At 35.1% G+C, this 27,093-nt stretch overlaps 2 protein-coding genes and 1 non-coding gene across 7 annotated transcripts; 2 read left to right on the top strand and 1 right to left on the bottom strand.

Moving 5' to 3' along the window:
• Positions 1-15,523: 15,523 nt before the first annotated feature.
• On the top strand, positions 15,524-20,452 carry LOC144555274 (uncharacterized). 5 transcript variants are annotated; one of them, XM_078303553.1, is made up of 5 exons: positions 15,524-15,774; positions 16,697-16,830; positions 17,530-17,774; positions 19,047-19,087; positions 19,243-20,452. In XM_078303553.1, exons 1-5 carry the CDS (start codon positions 15,550-15,552, stop codon positions 20,233-20,235), a joined length of 1,638 nt encoding a protein of 545 aa, XP_078159679.1. In that variant the 5' UTR covers positions 15,524-15,549; the 3' UTR covers positions 20,236-20,452. The 5 variants fall into 5 exon arrangements, with proteins under 5 accessions (XP_078159679.1, XP_078159678.1, XP_078159680.1 ...); XM_078303552.1 differs by having other exon boundaries at positions 16,697-16,848; XM_078303554.1 differs by having other exon boundaries at positions 15,527-15,774; positions 16,573-16,848.
• A 990-nt stretch (positions 20,453-21,442) lies between these two features.
• On the bottom strand, positions 21,443-24,123 carry LOC144555656 (uncharacterized). Its single transcript, XM_078304056.1, has 2 exons — positions 22,475-24,123; positions 21,443-22,388 (listed from the first exon to the last, which is right to left on the bottom strand). The coding sequence occupies exons 1-2, from the start codon at positions 23,989-23,991 to the stop codon at positions 21,788-21,790; spliced, it is 2,118 nt and encodes a 705-aa protein (XP_078160182.1). The 5' UTR covers positions 23,992-24,123; the 3' UTR covers positions 21,443-21,787.
• A 136-nt stretch (positions 24,124-24,259) lies between these two features.
• On the top strand, positions 24,260-24,332 carry TRNAE-CUC (transfer RNA glutamic acid (anticodon CUC)). The gene has a single exon. It is a non-coding gene; the product is annotated as a tRNA-Glu (tRNA).
• The last annotated feature ends 2,761 nt before the right edge of the window (positions 24,333-27,093 follow it).

Here is a 27,093-nt window from a genome sequence, read left to right as displayed (position 1 = left end):
TTTTGATATCATATTATATGTTGATATTGAATTGTTGTATGATATTTGATATTATATTCGAATCGAGCTATTATTTGATATCATATTATATGTTGATATTGAATTGTTGTATGATATTTGATATTAGATTCGAATCGAGCTATTATTTGATATCATTGGTACTTAAAAATAAAGAATCATCACATCATCAAATTGTTATCAGAGATCACGATTAAAGTTAATTAAAAATACATAATCATATAAATTTTCTATTAACATGTGTTTTAATTTTTAGATAATTATTATTTTCATTGATATATTTGTTTCTTATAGTATGTCCCCGTTGCAACGCACGGGTATGATACTAGTATGTTTATATGTGTATATGTTTATATGTGTATATGTGTATATGTGTATATTATACATATATTATAAAAACCAGAATAAAGATCAAGTCCTTAATTAGTGTTATATTTATACTTGCGATATCCAACTGACAAATAAAATCAAAGTTCACCAAAAAAATAAAAATAAAAAAATCAAAGTTATAAAAATTTACGACATCACTTATATCAAATATTTTATTTTTTGGCATACATTATAAATAAGAAAACTTTTTTTTTTACAAAATTATTCAAATCAAAATACTAAAAATTAATTTCAAAAAAAAAAAAAAATGTGAACAGTGAACCGCCCGTGCCACGGGCGCCCCGCTAGTTAAAGTGACCCGCCAGTGGCACGGGCGGTCCGCTTTTGTTTTGGGCTGCCCGTGGGCCTGGCGGTTGGGGCATTTTTAAAAAGAAATTTAATGTGGGGGTATTTTTAAAATTAATTTTTTTTTTAAGGATATTAATAAAAATGGCCGTCTAAAATCCAAGGGATTAAAATTTCAGTCTTCTAAAGGTGTACAAAAAATGAAGTTCTCGCGAATGCATTTCTAATTAACTAGTAATATTTTATGTCAATATTCTTAGACATACTTATTTTTTTTGGTTTGGACTTGTTTAGGAATGAAACTAGATGAATTATAATAAATTATTTTGAAATATGTATGGAACGGAATTGAAACTGATTGTCGAAAAAAGTGAAATTAGGATGAAAATTTGTAGTCATAACATTTTTGTTCCTTCTTATTTATAAAACTAATACGATGTCCGTCCTTTTGTGTCTGGAGAGGAGGCATGTAGACTGAACGAGATTAAATTAACTTTTATATTAAAAAAAAATTATATATGATTTCTATATAATTTAGAGTAAAATATTATGATAACTGTAAAAATTGTTTCGTTCTCAACATGAAAATTTTATATAATTAATTCTATTTATGTTTAACTCTCATAGTTTAAAAGTCTGCCTATGTTCCTGCTTTGTGCAGTTCTTTCTATTACATCGTGAGATATAATTTATATTTCACTTGTATTATCATAATTCATAATTTAAGGTCAGGATTAATCATGTCCCACCTAATATATATATATTATAAGGAGTAAATTCTTGAGCTCACAGAGTACTGAGTGAGCTTAATTTCAAAATATATTGAATTAATTTCAAACAATAAATCTAAATTCCTTAAAATTGATCTACTTCACGGATAATACTTTTAAATGTGAAATTTATAAACTAATTTACTATTAGTCAAGCGATCCGAAAAAAATACTTTTTAAGTTAATTTTAATAAATTTATCTTTCATTACTTTTTAACTGTCTGACTTTATACTAAATAATCAATTCAAAATATTTATAAATTTTGTATGCAAACGCATTACTTGTGAAGTATGTTGGTTTCAACTATTTGAATTCGTTATTTGAAGTCAACCTGATAGGTTTTCAAGTTAAGTCACCAAGACTTCACGTAAAAACACCAAAAAATTTATTAATATCCAAAAAATACAAAATCTTCAAATCTACACCCGATTTGCAAAAATTTCAGAATTTGCTCAATTCGGAAAATTATTATGCTGATTCAGGACCTGAATTTGCAAAATAATTTCTCGAATCCAAGGTTTCCCGATTTTTTTATTGATATCCAAAAAAAATATAAATTTAAAAAACTAACCAAACCTCTCGTCAATTTTGAAAACTACCAAAACCGGAAAAAAAAATTTCCGATTTGAACACCAATTTCCGGTAAATGGATATTAAAACCAGAATAATTTTTTCCAGTTTTAGGATTTTTTTTTTTTAGGAAAAAAATTTTTCCAAATTTTTTTTTTCGTATTCTGTTTTTTTCATTTTTTATAATTTATTTAATTTTTGTATTGAAGTATTACAAATATTTAATATTTTTTTTAAATAGATGGAATACTATATAATTTGATTTATTCGAAAGACTGTTACAAATAATCCAGATCAACATTTTTTATGCTGGATTTTTTACGGCCGTAAGAAAAATTAATATAATATAATATATGTATATGTATATATAATATAATATATATGTTAAAATGTGCTTGCATATCAAATTTTATATTTTTTGGAATTTTTTTACTAATTATTAAGTATTTAACAAAATCGCTATATTCAGACCATTGAATTTTTGTACCCATCTTAATAAATAGTAAACAATTTAGAAAATTGTAAAATTTGATCTGCAAGCACATTTTAAAATATCCATCATGTTGAACGGTTTGGATCGACTGTTTGGACTTTGAAAACTTTGAAAATACCGATCGTTGAATGCCCACCATTGAACGAAAACTTAAACTGAATTTTTGAGGCAGTAAACGAGGGTTCCAATGCCTCATTTTTTTATACCTCATCATACCTCATATTTTATATCGTCATTTTCTTCATATTCAAAGTCTAAATTGTCGATCCGAACCGTTCAACATGATATCCATACTAAAATATGGTTAGGGATGAAATTTTATAATTTTTGAAAATTTTTTACTATTTTTTAAGATGGGGAGAAAATCACTGTTTTTTGAACGGTTCAAAAATAGTGATTTTGTACCTATCTTAAAAAATAGCAAAAAAATTCCAAAAAATATAAAATTTCATCTCCATGCATATTTTAGCATAAATATTTTGTTGAACAGTTCAGATCGACAATTTGGACTTTGAAAACGAAAATATAAAATATGAGGTATGAAAAAAATGAGGTATGAAAAAAATGAGGCATCAGAATTTCAAAAAAACGTAGTTTAGTGCCTCAAAAATTCAGTTTAAGTTTTCGTTGAACGGTAGGCATTCAAAGATTGGTATTTTCAAATCCGGCATGAAAAATGTTGATCCGTATTTTTTGTAGTAGTCTTTCGAATAAATCAAATTATATAGTATTCCATCTATTTAAAAAAAATATATATTAAATATTTGTAATACTTCAATACAAAAAATAAATAAATTATAAAAACTGAAAAATGAAAAAACAAATTTCGGGAAAAAAATTTTCCTAAAAAAAAAAATCCTAAAACCGGAAAAAATTATTCCGTTTTTAATATCCATTTACCGGAAATTGGTGTTGAAACCGGAAATTTTTTTTCCGGTTTGGGTAGTTTTCGAAATTGACGAGAGGTTTTGTTAGTTTTTTAAATTTATATTTTTTTTATATAAATAAAAAAATCGGCAAGGTTTCTCTTTAGGGTAAATTATTCACCAAAAATGACATTTTCAGCAAATTATTTTGCGGAAACACTATTTTCAATAAATAATTTATCGAAAATGGGATTTTTTTTATTTTAATTAAATAGAAAATATTATGATTTTTTAATTTTTTATATTGAAATGTTAGAAATATTTTTATATTTCTTTGAAAAGAAATGGAATACGGATCAACATTTTAATTGAATTTTTAAAGACTGCAATATATAATCTGGATCAACATTTTTCAGGTTGGATTTTTAGTGGTTGTCAGAAGAATTAAAATATTTGTCTGTGTGTTACTAAAAAAAAATTTTTTGGATTTGAGTTATTGATCCTGTTTCAAAAGTCACTTCTTGATAAATAAATAAATTATTGTGGTCCTTCTAGTACATTCAAATTCTAAGATATTCAATTTATTTTCGGAAAAAAAAAGTTGATTTGACATTTCGATAGGGCCACGATAGAAAAATGTGATTTGACATTTTTGAAAATAGATGGAGTATTTTAGAATTTGAATGTACTAGAAAGACCACGATAATTTCTTTATTTATCAAGAAGTGACTTCTAAACCGGGATTAATAATTCAGATCCAAAATATATTTTTTTTTCAGAAACACACAAAGATATATTTTAATTTTTCTTACAGCCGCAAAAAATTCGGCCTGAAAAATGTCGATCTGAGTTATTTGTCGCAATCTTTCTAATAAATTCAATTATATAGTATTTCATCTATTTTCAAAAAAATATAAAATATTTTAATAAAAAAATAAAAAAATTTCGGGTAAAAAACTAAAAACACTTAGTTTCACTCATAAGAATTTAGAATAAAAAATAAAATTACTTTTTTTTTTTTGACAAATACACCCACGTGTAGTCCAGTACTGTACGCTATTTGGTGCCAAGTCTTGAGTTCCTACACTTATTTCTCTTAGGTTGAAATATGATTTGAACATTATTGAAATTGATTAAAATTATGATAAAATTAAAACTAAAATATGAATTTGTACTCGAAAACATTTTTAACACTTCGTCCCTTTCTATTTATGAAATATATTATTCCTAATTTCATGGGAATGCAATAGAGCAAGCCTTCTTTATATATTATCACAGTATATTTAACTTTATTCTCTCACCGTCTCATACTTAATTAATATAATTAAAATAACATAAAATTATTAAATTTTTGGGACTCCTCTTATTTACATGTGCCTTCGGCAAAGCAAATTTTTTATTATTATTTTTTAAAATAGAGTCAGTTATTAACATGTTGTTTTAGCTTGGTACAGCGCACAGATAATAAAATTAAAATGAAAAAAATATATAATATATGCGTTGTATGAGGACAAAATTACGCTGTTAATATCTCTACTCAAGATGTAATAAGAGTATAAGACACATAACAAAGAATAAGAAAAAAAAAAAAAAATCTTACAATGCATAATTTATAGTTATGCTAATGTCCGGTCACAAACTACAAAGTCCCCACAATGATTTTTTTTCTTTGAACTTCCTTATCTAATGGTTTGTCTGACAACTATTGATGAATCCAATGCATCTTTCTAATACATTTTTAGTTGTTAATAATAGAGCTCTGATGACACCTTTACTGGAAAGTCAATAGATTACAGCTTTTGTTGTTTGTGGTGTCAATTGCCTTTTTTTTTCCTTGACATCATAACCGACCAAATACAGTATGGAGATTGGATTATTTAATAGTTAATAGTTAATATATCTATTATCTGCTGCCAACGGATATTAATACCTAATCCTTTTTCATTAAAATTAAATAATTAATTCACATTTTCTGTCAGCACATGCAAGTCCATTTGTTTTTCTCATGCATCGAAACAAGAATAGCATAACACTTTTCTATTAAAATAAATACTCTGTTTTTTTGTGCGCTTCACAGGAAAATATTTCATCTGATATGGAAAGGAAGTAAAATGATGAAGATCTGATGAGTGATAATGTGGCATAGCGGGTAAAAATGGTTGTGGTTTGCTCGAACTCGGTTTGGAAAATGTTCGTAATTAGCTAGATTGATTATAGCTCGGCTCGTTATTAATACCTAGTTTGACTTGTGTTTGCTCGACTAGTTTCTCATTTCTTTGCAAGAAGTAGATGAAGTTATTTTTAAATCTTTTACTGTTTTTATGTGTCAATTACGGCCATTTTTATTAATATCCCTAAAATAAATCAAAATTTTAAAAATAACTCTGTCTCCAATTTTTTTTAAAAAATGCCCCGACCGCCTGGGCCCAGGGCGGCCCAAAATACCCGGTGGGGCGCTCCATATGGCTAGTGAGGCGCCAGCCCCTGGGGCGCCTCATGTGTTTTTTTTTTTTTTTTTTTTTTAGAGAGAAATCTTGGTATTTTGAAAGTTCAACAGTACAATCAAAAGCGCAATGAAAGTTCATAACATAGTTCAAACCAAATAAATCAATTCGCATAAGCAAAATACTACAACAGCATACAATTGGGGGCTAAGCCTTACGAGCTGAGGAGCTTGCTCCATTCTTTTCCTCAACCCGACGGACGCACGCAGGACACTCCCACGTAGTGAGACGAGCGTCATTCAGCAGATCTGCATGCGGGTCCATGCAATTGGGATGAACAGGTTTGCCACATTTATAACAGAAGAACATATCCACCATATCTCCCTTCAGCTCACATAAGCAGCACTGTTCCCATCCAGGTGGAGGGACCCTGTCCACCCAGCCTTCCATCAGCATTTTTCTAATTGATAGATCAAGAGTGCTCAGAAATTCTTCATTATTTTTGGGTGAAAACAATCTTTCCAAATTCCTCATCGCGTAGGCTTCAGCCGTCCAAAAATTATTAATGAGTGCTCTTTTTGCTTCGCGTTCGGTTTCAGTTCTTCCTCTATTTTTTCCAACTTTGGGTGCCATTATAACTAGGGTTTCAAGTGACAGCAATTGATTAGGAAGGCTAAGTATGTGCGTAATTAAATACTAACTGTACAGTAATCAACGACTAATTAGAAAATAATTAGAAAATATTTAAAAAATAATTGAAATAAATATTTTAAAAATAATTAAAAGAAATATTTAAAAAATAATTAAAAATTTATTTAAATTACCTGTAGCTGTAGTTGCCCAGAAAATCGTCCGAAATCGCCTTCAGCGCTTTCTCCCTTCTCTCTGCCTTTGAGGTGGGAGGTAGACTGATGTTGGAGTGAGAAGAGAGAGAGAAAAAATGAATAAATAGGCATCCCTAGTGGACCGTCCGTGGCCCAGGCGGTCAGGACCCTAGCAAACCGCCCCTGTCACAGGCGGTCTGCTGGTAGTGTGGGTCGCAAATAATAAAGAAATTGTAATTACTTGAATATAATTTCTTAGTTTGAATGTAATTACTTGAAGTGTACTGTTAAGCTTTTAATTATATTGTTGAACTTTAATTGTATTGTTGAACTTTAATTGTATTATTAAATTGTGTTATAATAAGGAAATGTAAAGTGCAAACAACATAATACCAACAAGAACATAAAATAAAAAAACGTAATGTCAACATAATGCGCGTCAATATAATACAGCAGTCCCATAGTCAAAATACTACAGTCAGAAATATATCACAATAAACAAAAACTCTACAATCATCATCTTCGTCTCCTTCCGGATAGAGACAACCTAGGAGCCGCTATGCCCTTGCCATGCCTGTGCGGCTGCACGCGCCTCTGCGGACTCACATCTCGTAATGCCTCCTCTCCCAAATGTTGGGGTTTTCGATGGTTCAAACCCATTGATTTAGCTTAAGGTGCGGAAAGAGTAAAACAAAATTTTTTACATCTACCTTAAGCTACGGATTAAATGAATCAAGAAGATCTATTTAATCCTATTTACAGATCTACTCCATAATTGATTTTCTAAAGCTTTAAATCTATTTACCAATTAAATAGATTAATATAACAATTTATACCTTGTTTCCAAATCAAAGTTGGAATGCAGACCGAGCGAGAAGAGCTACACCAGGGAAGGAATCGACTCGGAGTATCACACGTGTGATACCTCTATCGGTTATCCACCAGGACTAACCGGAGAGTGGTTTATTTCTTCTGCCAGAAATACCGTAAACCGCGGAATTCTGCAGAAACACTATTCACCAAAAAAGGGACAGATTAAATATATTTAAGACTCCAAGTTATTCCGTTTCACTTAAAAGCAAAACAAGAAATACCGCAGAGTTTGCAAAAATATATTTTTCCGAATCTCGTAATAACCGAAACCGAGAAGAGAGAAATTCCGATTAACGAATTAATCAGATTAACATGTGAATTAGTAAGTTTTCTCTCTACCCTCACCCCTCTATTTATAGTATTTTGAGGAGGTTCGCAAAAGACCGAAATACCCCTCAAAACAAATCTATTTACCAAAAACCATTGACACCTCATCCTTTAATATGTGAAAAGACCAAAATACCCCTTCCACACCCTTCCACACCCTTCTCCATGCTTCTACACCCTAAGGTGTCACACCCTTCTCCATGCTTCTACACCCTAAGGTGTCATGCAAGGTGGCATAGGTGTGAAATGACCATTTTGCCCTTGGCCCATTAAGGCATGAATAGTAAAATGCTTTGATTTTGGGCTTTTAATTTTAATTAAGGCTTTGATTATTTTGGGCTTTTAAACCCATAATTCAAATCCATAATTAACAAATTAAAATCCAAATCAAATATATATAATTGTCATATACAATTATATTTCTTTTCGGTTGTTGTTCGGTAACTTTTATACAACGTAACGTGTACGTTTATAAATTAACCGTTGTTTCTGCTTGTCATTCTAAATGACATTTATAGTTTAATTATATCACGTATAATTAATTATAACCATCTTAATATTAATTATAATCAATTTATAATTAATCAGTAAGATTCTCCGAGTAGCTCCTATATGGTGTGACCCAATAGGATCTGTGTTATGTTGGTAAACAGAGTTAAAACTGTTTTAACTTCTATAATAATGAGTGGTATCTGGCAACACATCATGACCATCCAATTACACAGATGATGCTGTACTGTACAATATCACGATCCAGTAAACTATTTACTTGTGTCAGTTCTTTTGTCTCATAGCTATTACATCAGTTTCAAGGTAGATGTGTGTCATCCTTGCTAACTGAATCTTTTCTTGATCTTGAGTAGATTATCAAATATAATTACTCTTGTAATTATACCGCATGCAGATAATCTAACTCTACCAAGGGGCCCAGTGATGCTATAGTTCGTATAGAGATACGAGGGACAATAGTACTTTTGGTAGACTACCACTTCCTCAGCTAATCTATACATATGGGAATGCTACCGTTATGACTGCTTTTTACGGACAGCGGTAGATAGCAATCACACATACATATTTCTCAGTGGGAACGATAAACACCTCATACTTTTGAACGTGACACTGAATGAAAACATAAATGACACAAACACAATTCTATTTAATGTCTCATTCGGGGTCTGTCAAATACCATGTTCCTAGAACATGTATCTATGTGATTAAAATGACATCTCGTGTCAGGTGGTTTGTAAAACTTAACCATCTTTTAATCCACATACTAACCTTATATGGGTAATTAGTGTTCCTGCTAATTACCTTGGTCAGTGACCTTTTAAGAGTATATATCATCTATATTATGGAGTTTCACAATTTCAGTCATGAACTCGAAATGATCCATAAATGCAATAATACTCAAGGCAACAAAATGATATATAAATAAACATTCAATTCATGAACAAAGTTTTATGATAAATTATCGTATTATTGACTTCTAGATTATTACAATCTAACACCAAATCCTCCTCATCGTCTCCCATATCCTCATCCTCGTCCCCCGTATACATGTGCTGCGTACCTGTCCTGGCTGCCCATGGATCAAATCTAGCAGCTGACTCTTTCTCCAGGTCCCAGTTCCATCTCGATTCTTTCTCCAAGTCCCTCAGCAGGGAGAGATACATCATCGGAACTGCGTCACCGTTGGAATCCTCTAACATGACAGCACCGCACAAATCCAGCACATACGCCCTAGTATACCTGCAATGTAAAATAATCAATATAAATAACTGAGATTGTTGACGAACTACTAAATTAATTTAAAGAGTGTAATAGTACCTCCTGACCGCCTCAATGTCATCAGTATCGGGAAATATCTGATTCTGGAAGAAGTGAGACCGGAGTGCCTTTAGAGAAATACAGTACCCGGAATAGCGGAACTCCTCCTCCTCCCCCTTCTTCTTCTTATATTTCTTCTGCAGAGTCTTCGGATCACACCCTAACAACTCCGGTATCATCCTCTGCAGCTCTGGATGGTCTGAGATGCCACCTATGGGGTCGCCATCGATACGTAAACCCCATAAGACGCTCACATCACCAAGGGTGACTGTCATCTCCCCGACCGGGAGATGAAATGTATGAGTCTCAAGTTGCCATCTCTCCGCTAGACCATACATCAGAGACACATCGATCTTACTCTGTGGCATGGTGGCAAGCTGGTACAACCCGAGGTTCAAGATGTATCGCTGCATTTCTTTATGGGGAACGAACGGAATCTCAGACCTGCGGTGCCTCACCGTAAGCATGACATCATCCTGTATTTATTATCAATTTGTTAGACTCAAATCGTGCAATTTTTTTAGTAACTTAACAGAATGTCATTTTTTTAAGTATAAAAATCACGTACCTCAAGAGATGTCAATGAGACGCGGTGCTTAACATGATGAGTCCATAGAAGAGGACTAAATGTGTCAGGATCACGCACACCATCTGGAAAATCGGCCTGAAACGACGGATCCGCTCCAGTCGTATCCTCAAAACCCCTGCCAGTCGTATCATCATACGACGACGGGCCCTCTCCAGTCGGATCCACCGAGGACGTGCCCGCTCTAGTCGGATCCACAGCATCTGCACCCGCTGCAGGCTCAGCTCGTACTCCCCACCGTCTAACTCTAGGCATACTACATTTACCAAAAAATATTAATTTACATGTATATGATGTTCATGCATATAAATAATTTACATGTATATACAATTAATTTACACTTTGCATGTAAGTAAATTGCATGCATATGCATTTTTTTTTTACAAAAATTAATTTTGTTGAAAATAAATAAACTTTACAAAAAAAAAATGCATATACAATTCTGGGTTTATTTTTTAGATGTATATGCAATTTGTTTACAAAATTAATTTTGCATGTATATGCATTTTTTTTTTGTAAACAAATGAACTTTACAAAAAACAAAATTAATTTTTAAACAAAAAAAATGCATATACATGCAATTTACTTACAATTCTGGGTTTACTTTTTTTAGATTTATTGAAAATCATATACATGCAATTTATTTACATGCAATTATTGTGGGTTTACTTTTTTTAGATTTATTTAAAATCACTGTTTGTGCATGGTCCACAATTTTGATATACATGCAATTCTTTGAAATTTTAAACCGCACAAAATATTTGCAGACCTAAATTTTAAAATAAAAAAATGAGATATACATGCAATTTACTTACAATAAAAAAATATATATATCATTTTTAAACAAATATTGATATACTTCAAAATAATTAGTTTTACTTCAAAATACATGTTTTTCATGAACTATCACAAAAATAATTTTCAAAAAATAAATATGCATATTTTTAAATCATAAACCCAACAATTAAATTCTTAAACAGTTCAACCATTTGAACCATAAATTATAACCCTCAATTGAACCGTAAACCCTAAATTTTTAAGTAATTCACAATTCACAAACATAAACCCTAAATTTTAAAAAAAATTCACAATTCACAACGATAAACCCTAAATTGAACCATATGACATTCAAGCAATTTTACCATAAATCATAATCCTAAATTCAAGCAATTGAACCAATTCAAGCATCTAATTCAAGCAATCAAGCAATCAAGCAATTCAACCATCTAATTCAAGCATCCAATCGAACCAAACCGAACCAATTCGACCAATTCAAGCATCCAATCGAACCAATTCGAGCATCCAATCGAACCAATTCGAGCATCCAATCGAACCAATTCGAGCATCCAATCGAACCAATTCGAGCATCCAATCGAACCAATTCGAGCATCCAATCGAACCAATTCGAGCATCCAATCGAACCAATTCGAGCATCCAATCGAACAAATTCGACCAATTGAACCAATTCGAGCATCCAATCGAACCAATTCGACCAATCGAACCAATTCATGTCATTGCCACAATTCAAGCATCCAATCGAACCAATTCGACCAATTCAATCAATTCAACTAATTACTCACATTTAACCCTAAATATCGAATCGAATCAAACTGAATCACATTACACAATTCAATCACATTTAATCTAAAACCTAAACTCTAATCAAATCAAAAACAAATAAAACTTACTTGTTCAATCGAGGGAGAAGCGAATCGAGGCCGGAAGTCGTGCGAGCTAGAGGTACGTGGTGCGAAGCTAGGGCGGCGGTTAGGGTGGCCGGTGGGGCTCGGGTGGGGTGGGGGCAGGGGGGGCTAGGGTTTTTTTTTATTTTTTGGTTTCTGGGCGGGTGAAACACAGAAGGGAGACAGAGAGGGATGGGGCGCGGGGGGGTTAATGATGGGTAGTGGGGCGCCTCACAGGGGGCATGGAGCGCCAGGACGTGGGGCGCTTCACAGGGTATATGGGCCGCCATGGTGTGGGGCACTTCACCGGTATTTTGGGCCGCCTTGGGCTCAGGCGGTCAGGGCATTTTTAAAAAAAAATTGGGGACATAGTTATTTTTAAAATTTTGATTTGTTTTAGGGATATTAATAAAAATGGCCGTGTCAATTAGAATGAAATTTATATATGACTCACAATATCAAATATGAATTTTTTACTCTTTACATAACTTACAGCACGAAAGAATTATTAATAAGTTAACTCGATTTGCTTGTGACTTGGTTTGTCTAAAATTAGACTTGTTCATGGCTTGGCTCGTTCTGACACAAGCAATTTAGAACTTTACCAAACTCGACTTGGCTCGTTGAAATCATTGTCTTGAGATGACGCGCTCTTTTTCATCAAACCAGAGGTACATCAACTTCAAACCTTGCAGATAGCTCTCACGGTATTCTCAAAAATATCGGATCTGGTGGTAAACCCACAAAAATCTGAATTGCTTTTTTGCAGATCCTCGTCAGCAAGATACAACCCAGCTAGTGACGGTGCTTGGATGTAGAGTAAGCGAATTCCCTTTCACATACCTTGGCCTCCTGCTCTCCAACAATAGACTCCCAAAAGCAACTTATTTGCCATTGATACACATGCTAAACAACAGACTGGCCGGATGGGCGGCCAAGAACCTCTCCATTGCAGGTAGAATTGTTTTACTCAATTCGGTCCTATCGACATTACCGTCACACTTCATGATGGTACTGAGGCTACCAAAATGGATGATTAAGCAGATCGACGGAATCAAAAGACAATTCCTATAGCACGAAGTGGGCCAGGAGTCAAAAAGGATGAGCCTGGAAAATTGGGATATGGTATGCAGACCCAAAGAATACGGTGGCCTGAGAATAACAGATCTATCAACTTTCAAGAAGACACTACTCATGAAATGGTGCTGGTACTGGCAAAAACCGGAATATAGGGTCTAGGAGAAGTATTCTTTGGCAAAAACCGAAATTGAGCCACTTCCTCTTGCCCTTTTATTTTTGTTAGTTGTCTTATTATTTATGTTTGAATTGTTTGTATTTAGATAAACTCTTATTAAATCATTGAAATTGTTTGTGCTTAGATAAATTCTTATTAGCATATAACTATAAGTTTATAACTAAGAAAATTGACTGGTCAAACGAGTTATAAATGAGTTGTGAGCCAACTCGAGTTGGTAATGAGCTGAACTCGAGTTGGCTTTACAACTCGTTGTTGATATCACAACTCGAGTTGACTCGCTTATTTACTAAATGAATTATTCGAGTTCAGCTCGAATTTGGCTCGAGTTGAAGGTAACTCGCTCGAATTTGGCTCATTTACAACTAGTCCATGACATAGTGACAAATGAATTATTCGGGTTTGGTTAGGCAAGATAAAAATTTGTGATTCGGAATTATCGGGATCAAAAATCTTAGTCCTGCAAGGGAGCAAAAAAAAACAAAAAAAAAAATTGTTCTTGGAAAAATTATGAATAATTCATAAAATTCAGAAAAAGTTCGTAAAATTCGTGAATTATTCGGATTTAATTCAGTCAAAGTTCGGTCAACCGAATAATTCGGCGTTCAGTTCGGCATCACCTCAAAAAAAAATTATTTAGATATAATTCAGGTATCTTGTCTACTATACTAGCATACTCCATGACAGTATCTCTGCATCCACAGGGGATATGAATTCAAGCTTGTCTGGGGTCACAGGAAATCTGAAGAACTGCACTTAGTTCAATCTGATGTGATGGCTGAACACATTAAATGCTTCATGAACTTGGAATTTTATTAGAGAAAACGTGCTTTGCAAATAGCTGGGACCGTCGGACCGACGATGCTTATAATAATGGTGTTGGTTGAAAATTGTGAACCGTGTCTAAGTAAATAAAACTGGAGCGTACGGACCGAGATGAACAGTCTTAAAGCACGCAGAAGCCGACAGGCCAGAATGTTTTACATGCTTGCCCTTCAAATCATAATAAATAATTAACACTTTTCAATCTAGCTAGGCTAGGCCCCTCCTTTTACCATTTTAATATTAATATATAATATTCGAAAATTTGACCTGAACATGACATTTGATGTATTTTTACTTACCCTAATACATTCTTTGATTTGATTAAATAACTATTTATAATATTCTAAGCAATATGAGTATGAACAGAATACTTTTCAAATTATTACTTTGTATATTTCCATACTTGACAAGTGTTTTTCCATATTACCATAATTACAATATTAGCCCTACAGGCTACAGCTTCATAATTACAATAAAAAAAATAAGCAACGACAACACCACTAATAAAATACAGGAAACAAAAAGTTGAGCCCAAAATATAAAATTATAATAGCTAAAAAGTTTGATTTTGTTCAATATTTTTATTATGAACGAGTGTCAACTAGAATGCTCTTAAGCTCACCAAAATTCTCAAGTTTATGAAGCCCTTTAATGAGCTTAGTTTTAAAACCTATAAAAATAACTTTAAATAGTAAATCTAAACAGTTGGAACCAATATATTTTACAAGTTATGCATTTACGTGATAAATTTGTAATTTTTTAACTTAATTTTGTATAAAATCAAGTAGTAAAAAAATTTATAACTTATTTTTTATACATTTATTTTTCATCTTATTTTATCGCTTGACTTTATACTAAATTAATTCAAAAATTTATAAATTTGACATGTAAAACACATAATTTGTGAAGTAGATCTCTTGTAAGTTGTAATGACTTAAAGTTGTCATTTCAAGTCGATTCAATATTTTAATATATTTTGAAAGAGAAAAGTTAGCGCGGTCCAAAATCTATCAGATTGACTTCAAACTACGAATCCAAACCGTTGAAACCAATCTACTTTAGAAGTGATATATGTACATGCAAAATTTTGAAACTCTTGGTCAGCATAACTCCAAAATCTATCAGATTGACTTCAAATTACAAATCCAATCCATTGAAACCAATCTACTTAAGGAGTGATACACGCACATGCAAAATTTAAAAAAATTCAAATTAATTTAATACAAAATCATTTTAAATTTAAATTCAAAAAAATTGATGAGCATAACATATACTAACCTTACTCATTGTAAAGTTAAATTAAAAAAAATCCAATGAACTCATGAACACACTAGTTTTATTCAAACTTTTCAATTTATTACTATATTTTATTGGCACTGCAAAGTACAACTTTGGTTTGAAAGGGTTTGTCTTTCTCATTTAAATATACTTAGAGGACTACTTTAGAAAAAATCAAGAGAATCTATAGTGGTGGGGTTAATGGAGGATTAGGCGTGCCATTAGTATTGTTGCTATGCCCATTTCATTTCTAAAGAGAGAGAATACAGAGAGGAGAGAGAGAGAGAGTCATCCTTTCTTTCATCACCATCACCGTCAGGTTCGTCACCATTTGTTGCCTCCCTCTCTCTCTCTAAACCCCCTGGGGCCCCGCTTATCTCGTCAAAGCTCACCACTTTCTCTTTCTCCTGTACCTTTGCCTTTGTCTCTTACAAGCCTTCAATCTTTTGATTTCGATCAGGTACTCTCTCTCTCTAGGTTTTCCCCTTTTAGAATCGATTACAAGGTACTAATTTATTACCGCTCGCCGTTAATCGATGTTAAAGTCCTATTCTATTTTATTGTAACTGTTTGTCCACTTAGGTTTTTTTTTTTTGGGTGATAAATATGATTTTTTTTTTCTGTTTCTCTACTTTATTCTGTGAAGTTCTATCGACCCAAAAATGTACCAAGACCTGCTTATAATTTCATAACACTATTTAAACTGTGATGTTGGTGCTGAATTGACCTATCTCAATATATATAACTTTCTTATATGGACTTTCTCAATTTAATTATGATTGCTATAAGTTTTAGTTGCAAAGCTATAGAATTTTTTTTTGGCGGAAAGTTTCAATCTGCACCAAGTACAGTTCCTGTTTTGACAGTAGATTCATAATTGCTAAATGTTTGCTTGTTTTCTTGTGTACCAGAGAAGGATAATTTTGAATATAGAAGAGTTAATTCCAGTTACTAAAAGATCATGCAAATAATTAACCATTAATAAAATTTTGAGTCTCTTTTATTTTCAGCAGGGATGCTCCGTTTGTTTTTTTACCTGACATCATTTTTTCTAAATTTGTATGATTTTATGGCATGCCCAAACTAAAAAAAAGCCTTCACATAATGGGATGACTAGCTACAGGTTATGTATTTAACAATTAGGTGAAGGAAGCATAGATGGGAATCTTTTGAAGTAAAGCAGGGAGGGGATCAGAGAATGTTTTCATGATATTACCTATTTATTAGGATGTATGTATGATAATTTCTCATTTTGCAGGAATACACATGAATTTCCTTGATTAACTGTTCTGTGTGATAGGCGATCCCATATTAGATGCCAAGCTAATTACTTGAAGACTTGGAATTCTAACTTGTTTAAATTGATTTTAAATTAAGTCAAGACGGGTGCGCTTTGTTGTGTGGCCGCAGGGCCACATGGGCCTAAGTCAAGTGTGACCAGCCAAGCCTGTTCCATGGACCCCAGTGAACCTCGCTGGCGCTTGAACTCTAGCTTCTCTCCACCCTCTTCTAGAAGGTGGGACCCTGACCACAGGTGCTGTATCACTGGTCTTTTATGTCCTCATTTTGTTTTATTTCTAGATATTGCAATCGCATCTGATATTCCACAGTGCTTGCTAATTGTAATTTGGCGTTTTCCTTGTCTGTGATTAGCACCTGAATTTTCCAGATATTTGCATGTAATACTGAATATTCTCTGCATGATCACCAGCACTGTACATTATTTATGGTGTTTTTCTTGAAATGATAGTAGCATCCGGATCTTGTCAGATATTTCCATGTAGAACCCAAGCAATTAGAGTAGAGCAATTAAGAAGATAATAAGCATTCAAATGTTGACAATTTTGCCTTTTGAGTATATGAGTTATTCTTTTTTTATGAGAGCTTAAATTTTAACTTAGTCAAGCAAAACCGAGTTGTTGGTTCCCACATAGCATGATGCATGGCAGTCTTTGCGATATGGTCAAATTAATCAAAAACTCCAGGCAATTTAGCAACTTGGTTTAACTCTTAGTTTGACTTGAACTGTTGGGTATATGTGCTAATGATGGCAAAATTGTTGGGTTGCTAGATAAAAATATCAGCAAAGTTTGTCGCTATCTGCAAAAAATGGTCTTTATGTTTCTGAGATACAAGTCTAGTACTGAAACCATATTGTCATGTCAATTTAAATTATTGCAGTATAGCTTAAATCTTGTCTGTTTCATTGGTACAGGTACAACCTTCAGCAGGGTGATGGGCTCCCATGCCGGCCCAATGAGTCTTTAAACGAACCAGTTTTATATGGGTCTTCTTTGGGGAGCCGTAGTGGCCAATTCGGGAGTGATAGAAATCATCATCATTCGATCTCTGATGGGGCACTGTCTTATATGGGGAGCCCAGCTGAGAGTCTGCCACCACGCCGGTGGACCCCGTCGGTGCAGAGATTTGACCTTGGCGAGTTCTCTACACCTGCAGGAGGTAAGAAATGTTAAGATTTATCTTCTTTTTCGAAACCAACAATCATAAATTTGTTGGGTTTTGTCTGCCTTTCTATTTGATATTCTCAATCCTTCCTCAACTATTCCGTTGTTTCTCAGTGATATCTTGCTGGGGTGGAATTAGAAAATTTAGATTGGGGCGGGGGGGGGGGGGTGTGAAATGTAAATTGCATAATATGTGAAAATACATAGTGTCGTCAGTGGGATTTGAACCCAAGTCTCCAGAACCACTAACCACTAGGCTACAAGCACACACTTCACATTATACGAGGGGGGTTGAACTATATAAAAACTTTTAAGAAAAATGAAAATCAAATTAAATTTCAATATGCATGATTAAAAATTTTGAAATCATGGGGTGGCTAAGCACCCCATGGGCTACACCTAGATCCGCCCCTGCTATCTTGCTTCTGAATTCCGATAGACAAGTACATAATGAGAGTAGCTGTAGCTACTGATGGCAATTAATTGAGGGTGAGATCGAAAGCTTTAAAATAAACTTAAGCTTTGAGCATTACTATAGCAATTTGTGTCCCTGTTAAAGCGTGTATTTTTCCTTGAATCCACGTTTGAGCGTGACCAGACTATTAAACAGCATTCCTAACACCGTATCTGTCATAAACAACCAGCAGCAACAGCCTCAGTTTTGCCTTCAGATGCAACTTCCCTGCATTCCTTATTAGTGCAATAGTGCTCCAATGATTTTTACAACTATACCCTCTAAGGGAGATGTTTGTACTAGGCTTTGGTTTCTTTGGCCACCATATTATAAAAACATGGGCACTTACACTAACTTTTTGATATGACTTTGGTGGGCATTCTCATTATTCCACTCAGAACCCTTTTTTTTATGTCTATATGGTTTTTAACATTTCTCAAGATATCTGTAATTTGTCATATTTGCTAGAAACACTAAATCTTTTGGGTTATTGAATAAAGCCAATTTGCTATTTTCCTCTTTTGTTTTTGGTTAAGCTGGAAATCTAACAGCAATTCATTAGTTGTGATATTTGCAATTATGCAAGTGTTTCTTAATTTTTGAATTGTCCTTGTTACTCTGCTAGTCCATCTATGAGAACAGTCATGTCTATTATGCTTTTAATGTTTATTTTATTATTTTGCACATTTCCTAACATGGATAATATATTACTGGGAGAATCACAAGTCTGTCATTTATTTTTTTTATTTTTTTTTCCTATTCTTTATTTTTTTTTTCCTATTCTTTATTTTTTTTTCCCTTTCTCATTGTCAGGTGCTAGGCCTGAGACTGCTTCATGTCCACGATCCACTGAGGTACTCTTTTCCTTGAATTCACACAACCCATCCTCAAAAAATATTTACCATTCCACTGGGTGCATATTTGACCAGTATAGTACCAAGAGAGTATAAGAATTGTCTAGTACTGCATGCATCTAGCCATTTAACTTCAGGCTCTTTCCTCTCTACAGAGGCATTTCACAGGATCAAACAGTATTGGATCAGCATCGCCTTTGTCCGAGTCGAGTCAGTGGGTCCCATCTGCACCGGCATCTGCATCAAGCAGCAAGCATCAGCCGCCGATGTTCTTCCCTCAGCGTAGTTACCTAGGTCGCCGCTCCTTCATGTCCAAACCCGTCTACCCGTTAGTCTTCCGAAACCCGGTCTCTGAACCCGGATCTGCCTCCTCTGTGATACCTGAACTTAGCAACGCGGGTCGCACTACCCCAAGTGATGCCTCCCCTGCCTGGCCCGACAACCTAAATAGCCCGGATATCAAATTTCACAAGGCCTTAACGGAGCTCCAAAAGATGGAAGCCTCGCCCGACCCAAATTCCAGTTTCAGGCGTGATGGCTTTCGCTGGAGCAATGCAAGCAGTTATGACTTTGGTTACGACGGTGAATCAGTTGATATTGTGACCGATCATGCTGGTCTGGAGTCACAAAGGTTTTTGCATCCGAATGGGGTGAGCAACTCCTTGAGGTACCAGAAATGCGGGCTGTGTGAACGGATGTTGTGGCAGAAATCCCCCTGGAGTTCGACCCGCATTGTCAGAAATGGTGATATGCCTATAGCTGGTGTCCTCCCATGTCGCCATGTGTACCATGCTGATTGTTTAGAGGAGAATACACCCAAAGGTCAGAGTCATGACCCACCGTGCCCGTTATGCACTCGTCCTGGCAACCCTGATGAATCCGGGTCAGTTTCTTTCTCTGAACCACTTCAGGTGGCCCTGCGGTCGATCCGCCGTAACTATAGTGGGCCTACAATTGGTAATGCTGGTGTTGGTACCAGTGGTAGTTTGATCCCTAGAGAGAGGTCATTCAGAAGTCGTCTCAAGAAGCAGCTGTCATTAAGAGGGAAGATAGGGAAGGATTTCTTCGGAGCAGGCCGGGTGTTTAGACGAGCTGGGTCTTCGTCCAAAAACCCGAGAGATGACCGTGGGGACCAGTTGAAGAAATAATGTGAGAAGGCAGAGGCCGCTTGTTTTGTACAGCTTACACTAGGGAGCTGAAGCTTTGGCTTTATTTTATTAAGAAAAGCAATAGTCCAGCTGTAGACTAATATTTTACCTCTTTGTTAAATTTAGAATGTATCTGATCTGTTGTGTTTTCTGGTTGAGTGTTGCTTTGTTCAGGATGGAATATATTTAATGGGGAATTTTATGAAAACATGAAAAATGCTTTTGTTTGAAGTTTGACGTGTGGTTATCAAAGAGTCCGCATTCTGCATTAATTCAAAAGAGCATCTTTTGAGTTAACACGGCGTCTGATTTTAAACGGAGTCAATTCGGTCACAACTTATAATTGAGGGAGTCCTTTAGTATTAGTGTGGATCTAATATGCACGGATTTTAAAGCAGATCGGATGTTTCAGAGGTATTAACTCAATTTTTTTTTTTTTTTGAGTTAATGCAGAGAGCATGTAGCATGTTCCCGTATTCGCCGCTGCAAAAAACTAATTTTGGTTTTGTGAATTTTGTCACATCCTGTAATTAGTCCATTAGATAAGCAGAAAATCAATCTAAGGTATAATATATAACTAGAGTGAGGCTATGGTACTAATGCATGACGCATATTGGTCTGTGCTTGGGATCAATTATTATACTTCACAACAGTTGATGTGAACTGTTCAACAGGATCTCCAAGATTAAAATTTACATTTTTTAAAATTCCTTTACTATTAGAAAATTACTGTTTTGGAATGGTCTAAAATCTTTTGATAAGTACTTTTCTACTTGTCCTAAAAAAATGAGTAAAATAATTTTAAAAATTGTAAAATTTAATCTAGAAATTCATTTTCATATGGTGTTGAACGATTCCCATCGACTATTTACATTTAGAAAACGAAAATATTGATTTACTAAAATATTGTTCAGAGTATGGACCAACTTGTGTTATACATAATACCATAGCCTCACTTTATATAACTGCAACTAAGAGTACCACTATCAAATCAATTCTCTAACTTTGCACAAATTACATAATCATTTGCGATAAGCATCAGATGGGGTGTCATTTAATCATATATAATTTCAAATTATTTTATCACAGTAAAAACACAAACCATACCCCCAAAAGGCCATAATGTGTCTATTGCCAAATTATAATATAGAATCTATCAAAATTGTACTGCACAACTAGATAAAGGACTTAATGCTATGTGATATCCTAAAAGAGATCCAATATCATTTCAACTTTCATAATTAGCAATTACAAAACATAGCTAAACTTGAGCATGCATCAGTAATCAAGCAATAGATACCACCTAGAACAACTCTTACATCAACTCTGTATATACAGAATTTAGCTAAACATTGGCATGCATCATTAATCAAGTAATAGATACACCTAGAACAACTCTTACCATCAACTCTGTATATACAGAATTTAGCTAAACATGAGCATGCAATTGTCAAATGAGTCGAAAAATACACCTAAAGCATCACCATCTACTGCTAACTCACAATATAACTACCCTAAAGGGAAAAAATGAAAAAAAGAAAAATTTCAAATTCTACACCAACATAAGAACACGATCTGCTCCTCCCAATTCATCCAAAAAGAATGCCCGCTCCATTTCGGGCTCATCAAGCGAGAGATTTGCCATCTCCATAATTCCCTTTTCGCTTAGGTCAAAAGCATCTCCCGCAATATCCCACATCTTCGTCTCTCCTTGATTGTACTGTGCAGATCTCCTTGACAAAAGGCGAAGGTTATTGTGCACAAAAACAAGATCCAGAGCTCTTTTAGGATCCATTGGATTTTTGTCAAGAGACTGAATAAATGAATAAGTGCTCCAATTCTTCTCGCAACAAGAGGACGAAGTGGGGTGACCTAGTAATTTTAGTGCCAAGCTTTGGAGTTGAGGCGCGCCAACTCCATACACAACCCACCATTTCCTAGCATCCATTCGACCTCTGGCACTTTGAGAGTCGAAAGAGGCAAAATCACCAGCACACCCGGCAAAATCCCCAAATTGAGAAACAACGCTGTAACGAGCCTCGGGATCAGGAAAATACCTTTTTAGGCAGTTGTCCCTTTCTTTAGAGATTGCAGCGTCCATGTGGGGAGCAACTCGGCCTTGCCCTCCTTCTAACCACTCTTTGCTATAATACCTATAAAATTTCACAAGGTGAAGAAATAAATACAAAATCAAACCTAAGTTTACTATAAGATAAGATTTTTTTTTATTGAGGACTACCTAGGGTTTAATGAATGCACAAGGCAGTGGAGTGGTGCATAGCTCTTCGCCCACTGGGAAACCAACATGCTATGAACCACGTTGTATAATGTTGGGACATCAAAGTCGTGCAATTTTTCAAGGCGATACATGGTTGCTCTCACCTTTTCTATCATAGTTTCCCAATAATCACATACCAAATGCAACGTCGGTTCAACTGTGTCACACATCCTCATCATCTCATATATCGGTTCGGTGAAAGAGATAATGAAATCAACAAAACCCCACCACTCATCACTCGTAATTTTCTCTTTTACATATTTGGCCTTGCTAATATCACCTTCTACGTGACATGACCATGCATCATCGTCCATCACCATTCTCAAAAGCGACATTTTGATATCTCTAAATCGTCTGAGCATTACAACATGAGAGGCAAAGCGAGTCTCCGCAATTGTGAGCATTTTCAAATTTGGTACCTTCTTAAACAAATTATCACACATGGGTTGGCTCAAAATAAAATCCCGTATTAATAAAACATCATTGATGGTTTCTCCAATCCACTGACACTGCTTATTTGACACCTCATTCAACTCGATACTTCTATTTGCACAGATGTCTTTGAGAGCGAGATCGAGAGTGTGCACAACACAAGGAGACCAATAGACATTGCTGAATTCTTCTTCTATAATCCTACCGGCCGATTCACATACCGGACTACTGTCAGTAACCACTTGAACCACATTTTTCATACCAACCTCTAAAATAACACTCCTAATTATAGATGCAACTTGGTCCATGTCCATAACCAGACCTTCACAATTCACAGCTCTCAAAAACATCGGCACTGAGTCAGAGACTGCAAAAAAGTTAATCCGAGGCTGTCTTTCCAGATCGCTCCAACCATTGCAAACAATGGTAACCCCCTTTTCACCCCACTTGAACCGTACTGGTTCGAACAAATTCTCAATATTAGCCTTTTCTCTATCTAACAGAGTGGTTCTTAACTCATTGTAACTTGGAGGGGTATAACCTGGAAGATCATGACTCGCCGCATACATGTATGATTCAAGGTAGTATGGGTTTCTAGCCATGTTAAAAGATATACCTTGCGAGTAAAAACACCTAGCTATTATAGAATCAAGAGCAGCTCCTTGCTCTTTGTTGAACATTTTGCTCTCCAGTGCAGTACTGCCAATGGACGCTTTCCTTTTCCTCTGCTCGGATTGATACCCCTCTTTAATAGTAGACTTCACAATCGCTCTTTCCTCGGATTCTCTATGCAACTTCTTTAACTTCGATCTCTCTTGAGTTGGCGCCTTGTCGCAAATTTTTATCCCTTGATTGGGGATTTTTAGCAAGTGCGCCTTAACCCTGGAATAGGAGCCTTTAAATTTGGAATTGCAAAAGGTGCACTGGAATAGCCAATTCCCACCGTTGTCGCTGATTTTCTCGAGTTTGGTCACGAATTTCCAAAGAGGGGTGCTGGGGTCCTCCTCCGAGGAAGCCATAGATTTACTACTGCTCCCGTTAGACATTGAGGAGCAAGCAGAGAAAGGCGTAGAGAGAGAGCGAGAGAGAAACGGAAAGGGTTTGTAACTTTCTCGCTTTTCTTTTATTTTGTGTTTCTTCAGGGGAGGAGTTGAAAAAGTAAGACAAGGAAATCGATCGAGTTCTTCTCGTTTTGGGCTCAATGACTAATTTTCAGACCAATACGGGCGATACAAGGCCGTCTGCAAGAAGACAGGAAAAACCGAGGAAATTTATTGTTTAGATATAATAAAATTGAATGACACAGATAGTAAATCCGTTGTAGTCTAGCTGGTTAGGATACTCGGCTCTCACCCGAGAGACCCGGGTTCGAGTCCCGGCAACGGAATATATTTTTAAAATTTTGGGTTTCCAATTTTACTTTTTCATAGTTCAACTAGGCCAAGCCCAGGTTCGAGAATTTGGGTTTCACGCCATTAGGCCCAATTGTCACAAGTAATCCGGTTTTCAATTTTACTTTTTCGTCGTTCAACAAGCCAATCCCAGGTTGTACCGTTTTTTTTTTTTCCTACCCCCTCAAAAATCAGAATTAAATGAATACCATCCGAAAAGTCGGAATTCAGATTCCGCCACGTTCGCACTGTGGATCTGCGAACGGGTTGACCCGTCCGCAGATCTACGGTGCGAACGGGTCGGTGCGCAGATCCACAGTGCGAACGGGTCACTCGAGCGGGTCATGACGCGAGCGGGTCAAAGCGAGCGTGTCAGTGCATAGATCCACAAGTCGGTGCGCAGATCCACAGTGCGAACGGGTCACGCAAGCGGGTCAGGGTGCGAGCGGGTCAGTCCGCAGATCCATTTCCCGAACGGGTTGGCGATCCGTCCGCAGATCCACAGTGCGAACCTGACGGAATCTGAAATCTGATTATTCGGGTGGTATTCATTTAATTCTGATTTTTGAGGGTGGTAGGAAAAAAAAAAACGGCAGGTTGTACAACCTGGGTTTCCAATTGTCACAAGTAATCCGATTTCCAATATCCATATCTAAAAATCTGAAAATAAAACATCACAAAAGTAATTTAATCATGAACCGTGCAACTGTGACATACTGAGCTTATTTGCCTAGCAGTCCTTACACTCGGATCTGTAATAAATTAATAATGTGTATCCTTGCTTTTATATTGTTTTCGTCCGTATCTGAAAAGTAAAGGTTTTTTTTAATCCAAAACCAAAGTTCCCTTTCTCTTTTATATCCGATGATCCTCTCTTTTTCGTTCTCTGTCTACAGTTAGACGGGAAGAAGGCAACGGATATAGAAAACTTGCTTTGAAGCTTCTGTGGGTTGTGAACAGGAGCAAAACTATAAAATTGAGATAGGGGAGACTAGCTGAATAGCTTTCATGTAATTTAGATAGGGAAGACTAGATGAATACCTTTCATGTAATTTCATTTTAGGGGGAGTGGGTTTAGGATTTAGGGTTTAAAGGACATAAATGTAAATTTTAAATTCAAGGTGACTTAGTCACCTTCCCCTTGAAGTGTGTTCTGCCCATGGTTGTGGAAGAGAGCATCCGTTCACTGGCAAAAAAATTTTGAGTAAAAGTTGGAGGTCAAAACATCAAACTATTTAATATCCTTGTAATACAACAAATGATTTCCCCTGTCTGAATTTCGAACTCATTACCTCTTACATAGAGATCATGTGCCTTTGCCACTAGACCAAAGACTAGTTCTTACGTTCACTGGCAAATTATTACCCTACATTTATAATTTTAGAAAAGCATGAATGTTCACTTAAGGAAATGAGACTTTAAAGCTCATCTATAATGACTATCCATTAGGTTATTACTTGTTACTATATGTACAAGGGAAACTTCGTACTTTCACAGCAAAAAGAATCTTATCAGAGTTTTCAGATATTCTCGGGCACAAATGAAGATTTTGGGATTAATAATTTAAAATACTGAATCAAATTCGAGTCTTAGCATTCCATCTAGGTTCTGATTGGACAGAGGTGGAGCCAAACTTTTAAGCTACGAGGGTCAATCATAAAACTTTCAAACTATGAAGGTTAATTATAAAAAAATTCATGCTGTGAATGTAGATCAATATTACAATATTCATAGCATTTTACTATAAATTATATAGAAAATCATATATAAACAATAAAATTTTGAAAATAAATAGGGGTGAATTAACCCCATTCAATCACACTAAATCCATCCCTGATTGGAACCTTTTGTTCCATCTAGGCATAGAGCAATTAATTATCCAGTAAAGTAAACTAGTGTAGTCGCCATTATGGATTAAGCAAAACTTAAACAAGTCTTATAACTAGGTGTAATAGTCGTTTAAAGGTGTAAGAAATATTAAGTAATAGTGTAAGAGTATTTAAAATGGTTTGAGGTGTAATAGTGTTAGAGTTGTTAAAATGGTTTGAGGCGTGTAATAAAATTATTCTGACCATATATACAGTATCTTTATCACACTCTGTCCTTTAGCAGGCCTAGATACAAATTGGTAGCCCATATTTTGCATCACATTCTTCTTCAACTAGAAACTGGCAACTCATCTTGCACCAGCACCAGCAATAAATGTTAGCAACTCTAGCCCAATCATGCCTCTCGAGCAGTCGAGCAAAATAATATGTTAATAGTAGGGGTATGACTAGAAAGAAACCGAGTCATCTTTGGGTGGGGCCAGAAGCCCAGAACAAATCTACCAGGACCTAATTGATGACAACAATCTTTAAATTTTTTTCCCTGGACGGAAATTTTTATTTGTATCATAATAAAAAATAAATAAACGAAAATACTCTCATTTGGACAAAATTTGAAAATTATTCAGATCGCAAGGACGTTCTGCGGTCTCAAATATTAGAATTCGCACAGGCTTTCTGCGGCCCCAGATTGGAGTCCGCATAATGGTTTTGCGGCACCAACTTTTTTTTTTTAGAGAAAATTTATTAATTTAAAAAAAAACTGTTATGTGCCAGGTTACTCCAAAAAAAAAAAAAAAAACTAAGAACCGCAAAAATGTGTTGGCACAGAAATCGATTTTTGATGTTTTTTTAGTTAATAAATTTTATCTAAAAAAAAAGAAAGTTAGGGTTACAGAAAGCCTCTGCGTACCTCAGTATTTGAGGCCGC

This window comes from Carex rostrata, chromosome 6 (genome assembly GCF_964058835.1).
Source record: "Carex rostrata chromosome 6, lpCarRost1.2, whole genome shotgun sequence".
NCBI classification, from domain to species: domain Eukaryota; kingdom Viridiplantae; phylum Streptophyta; class Magnoliopsida; order Poales; family Cyperaceae; genus Carex; species Carex rostrata.
This window is presented reverse-complemented; position numbering and strand designations above follow the sequence as displayed.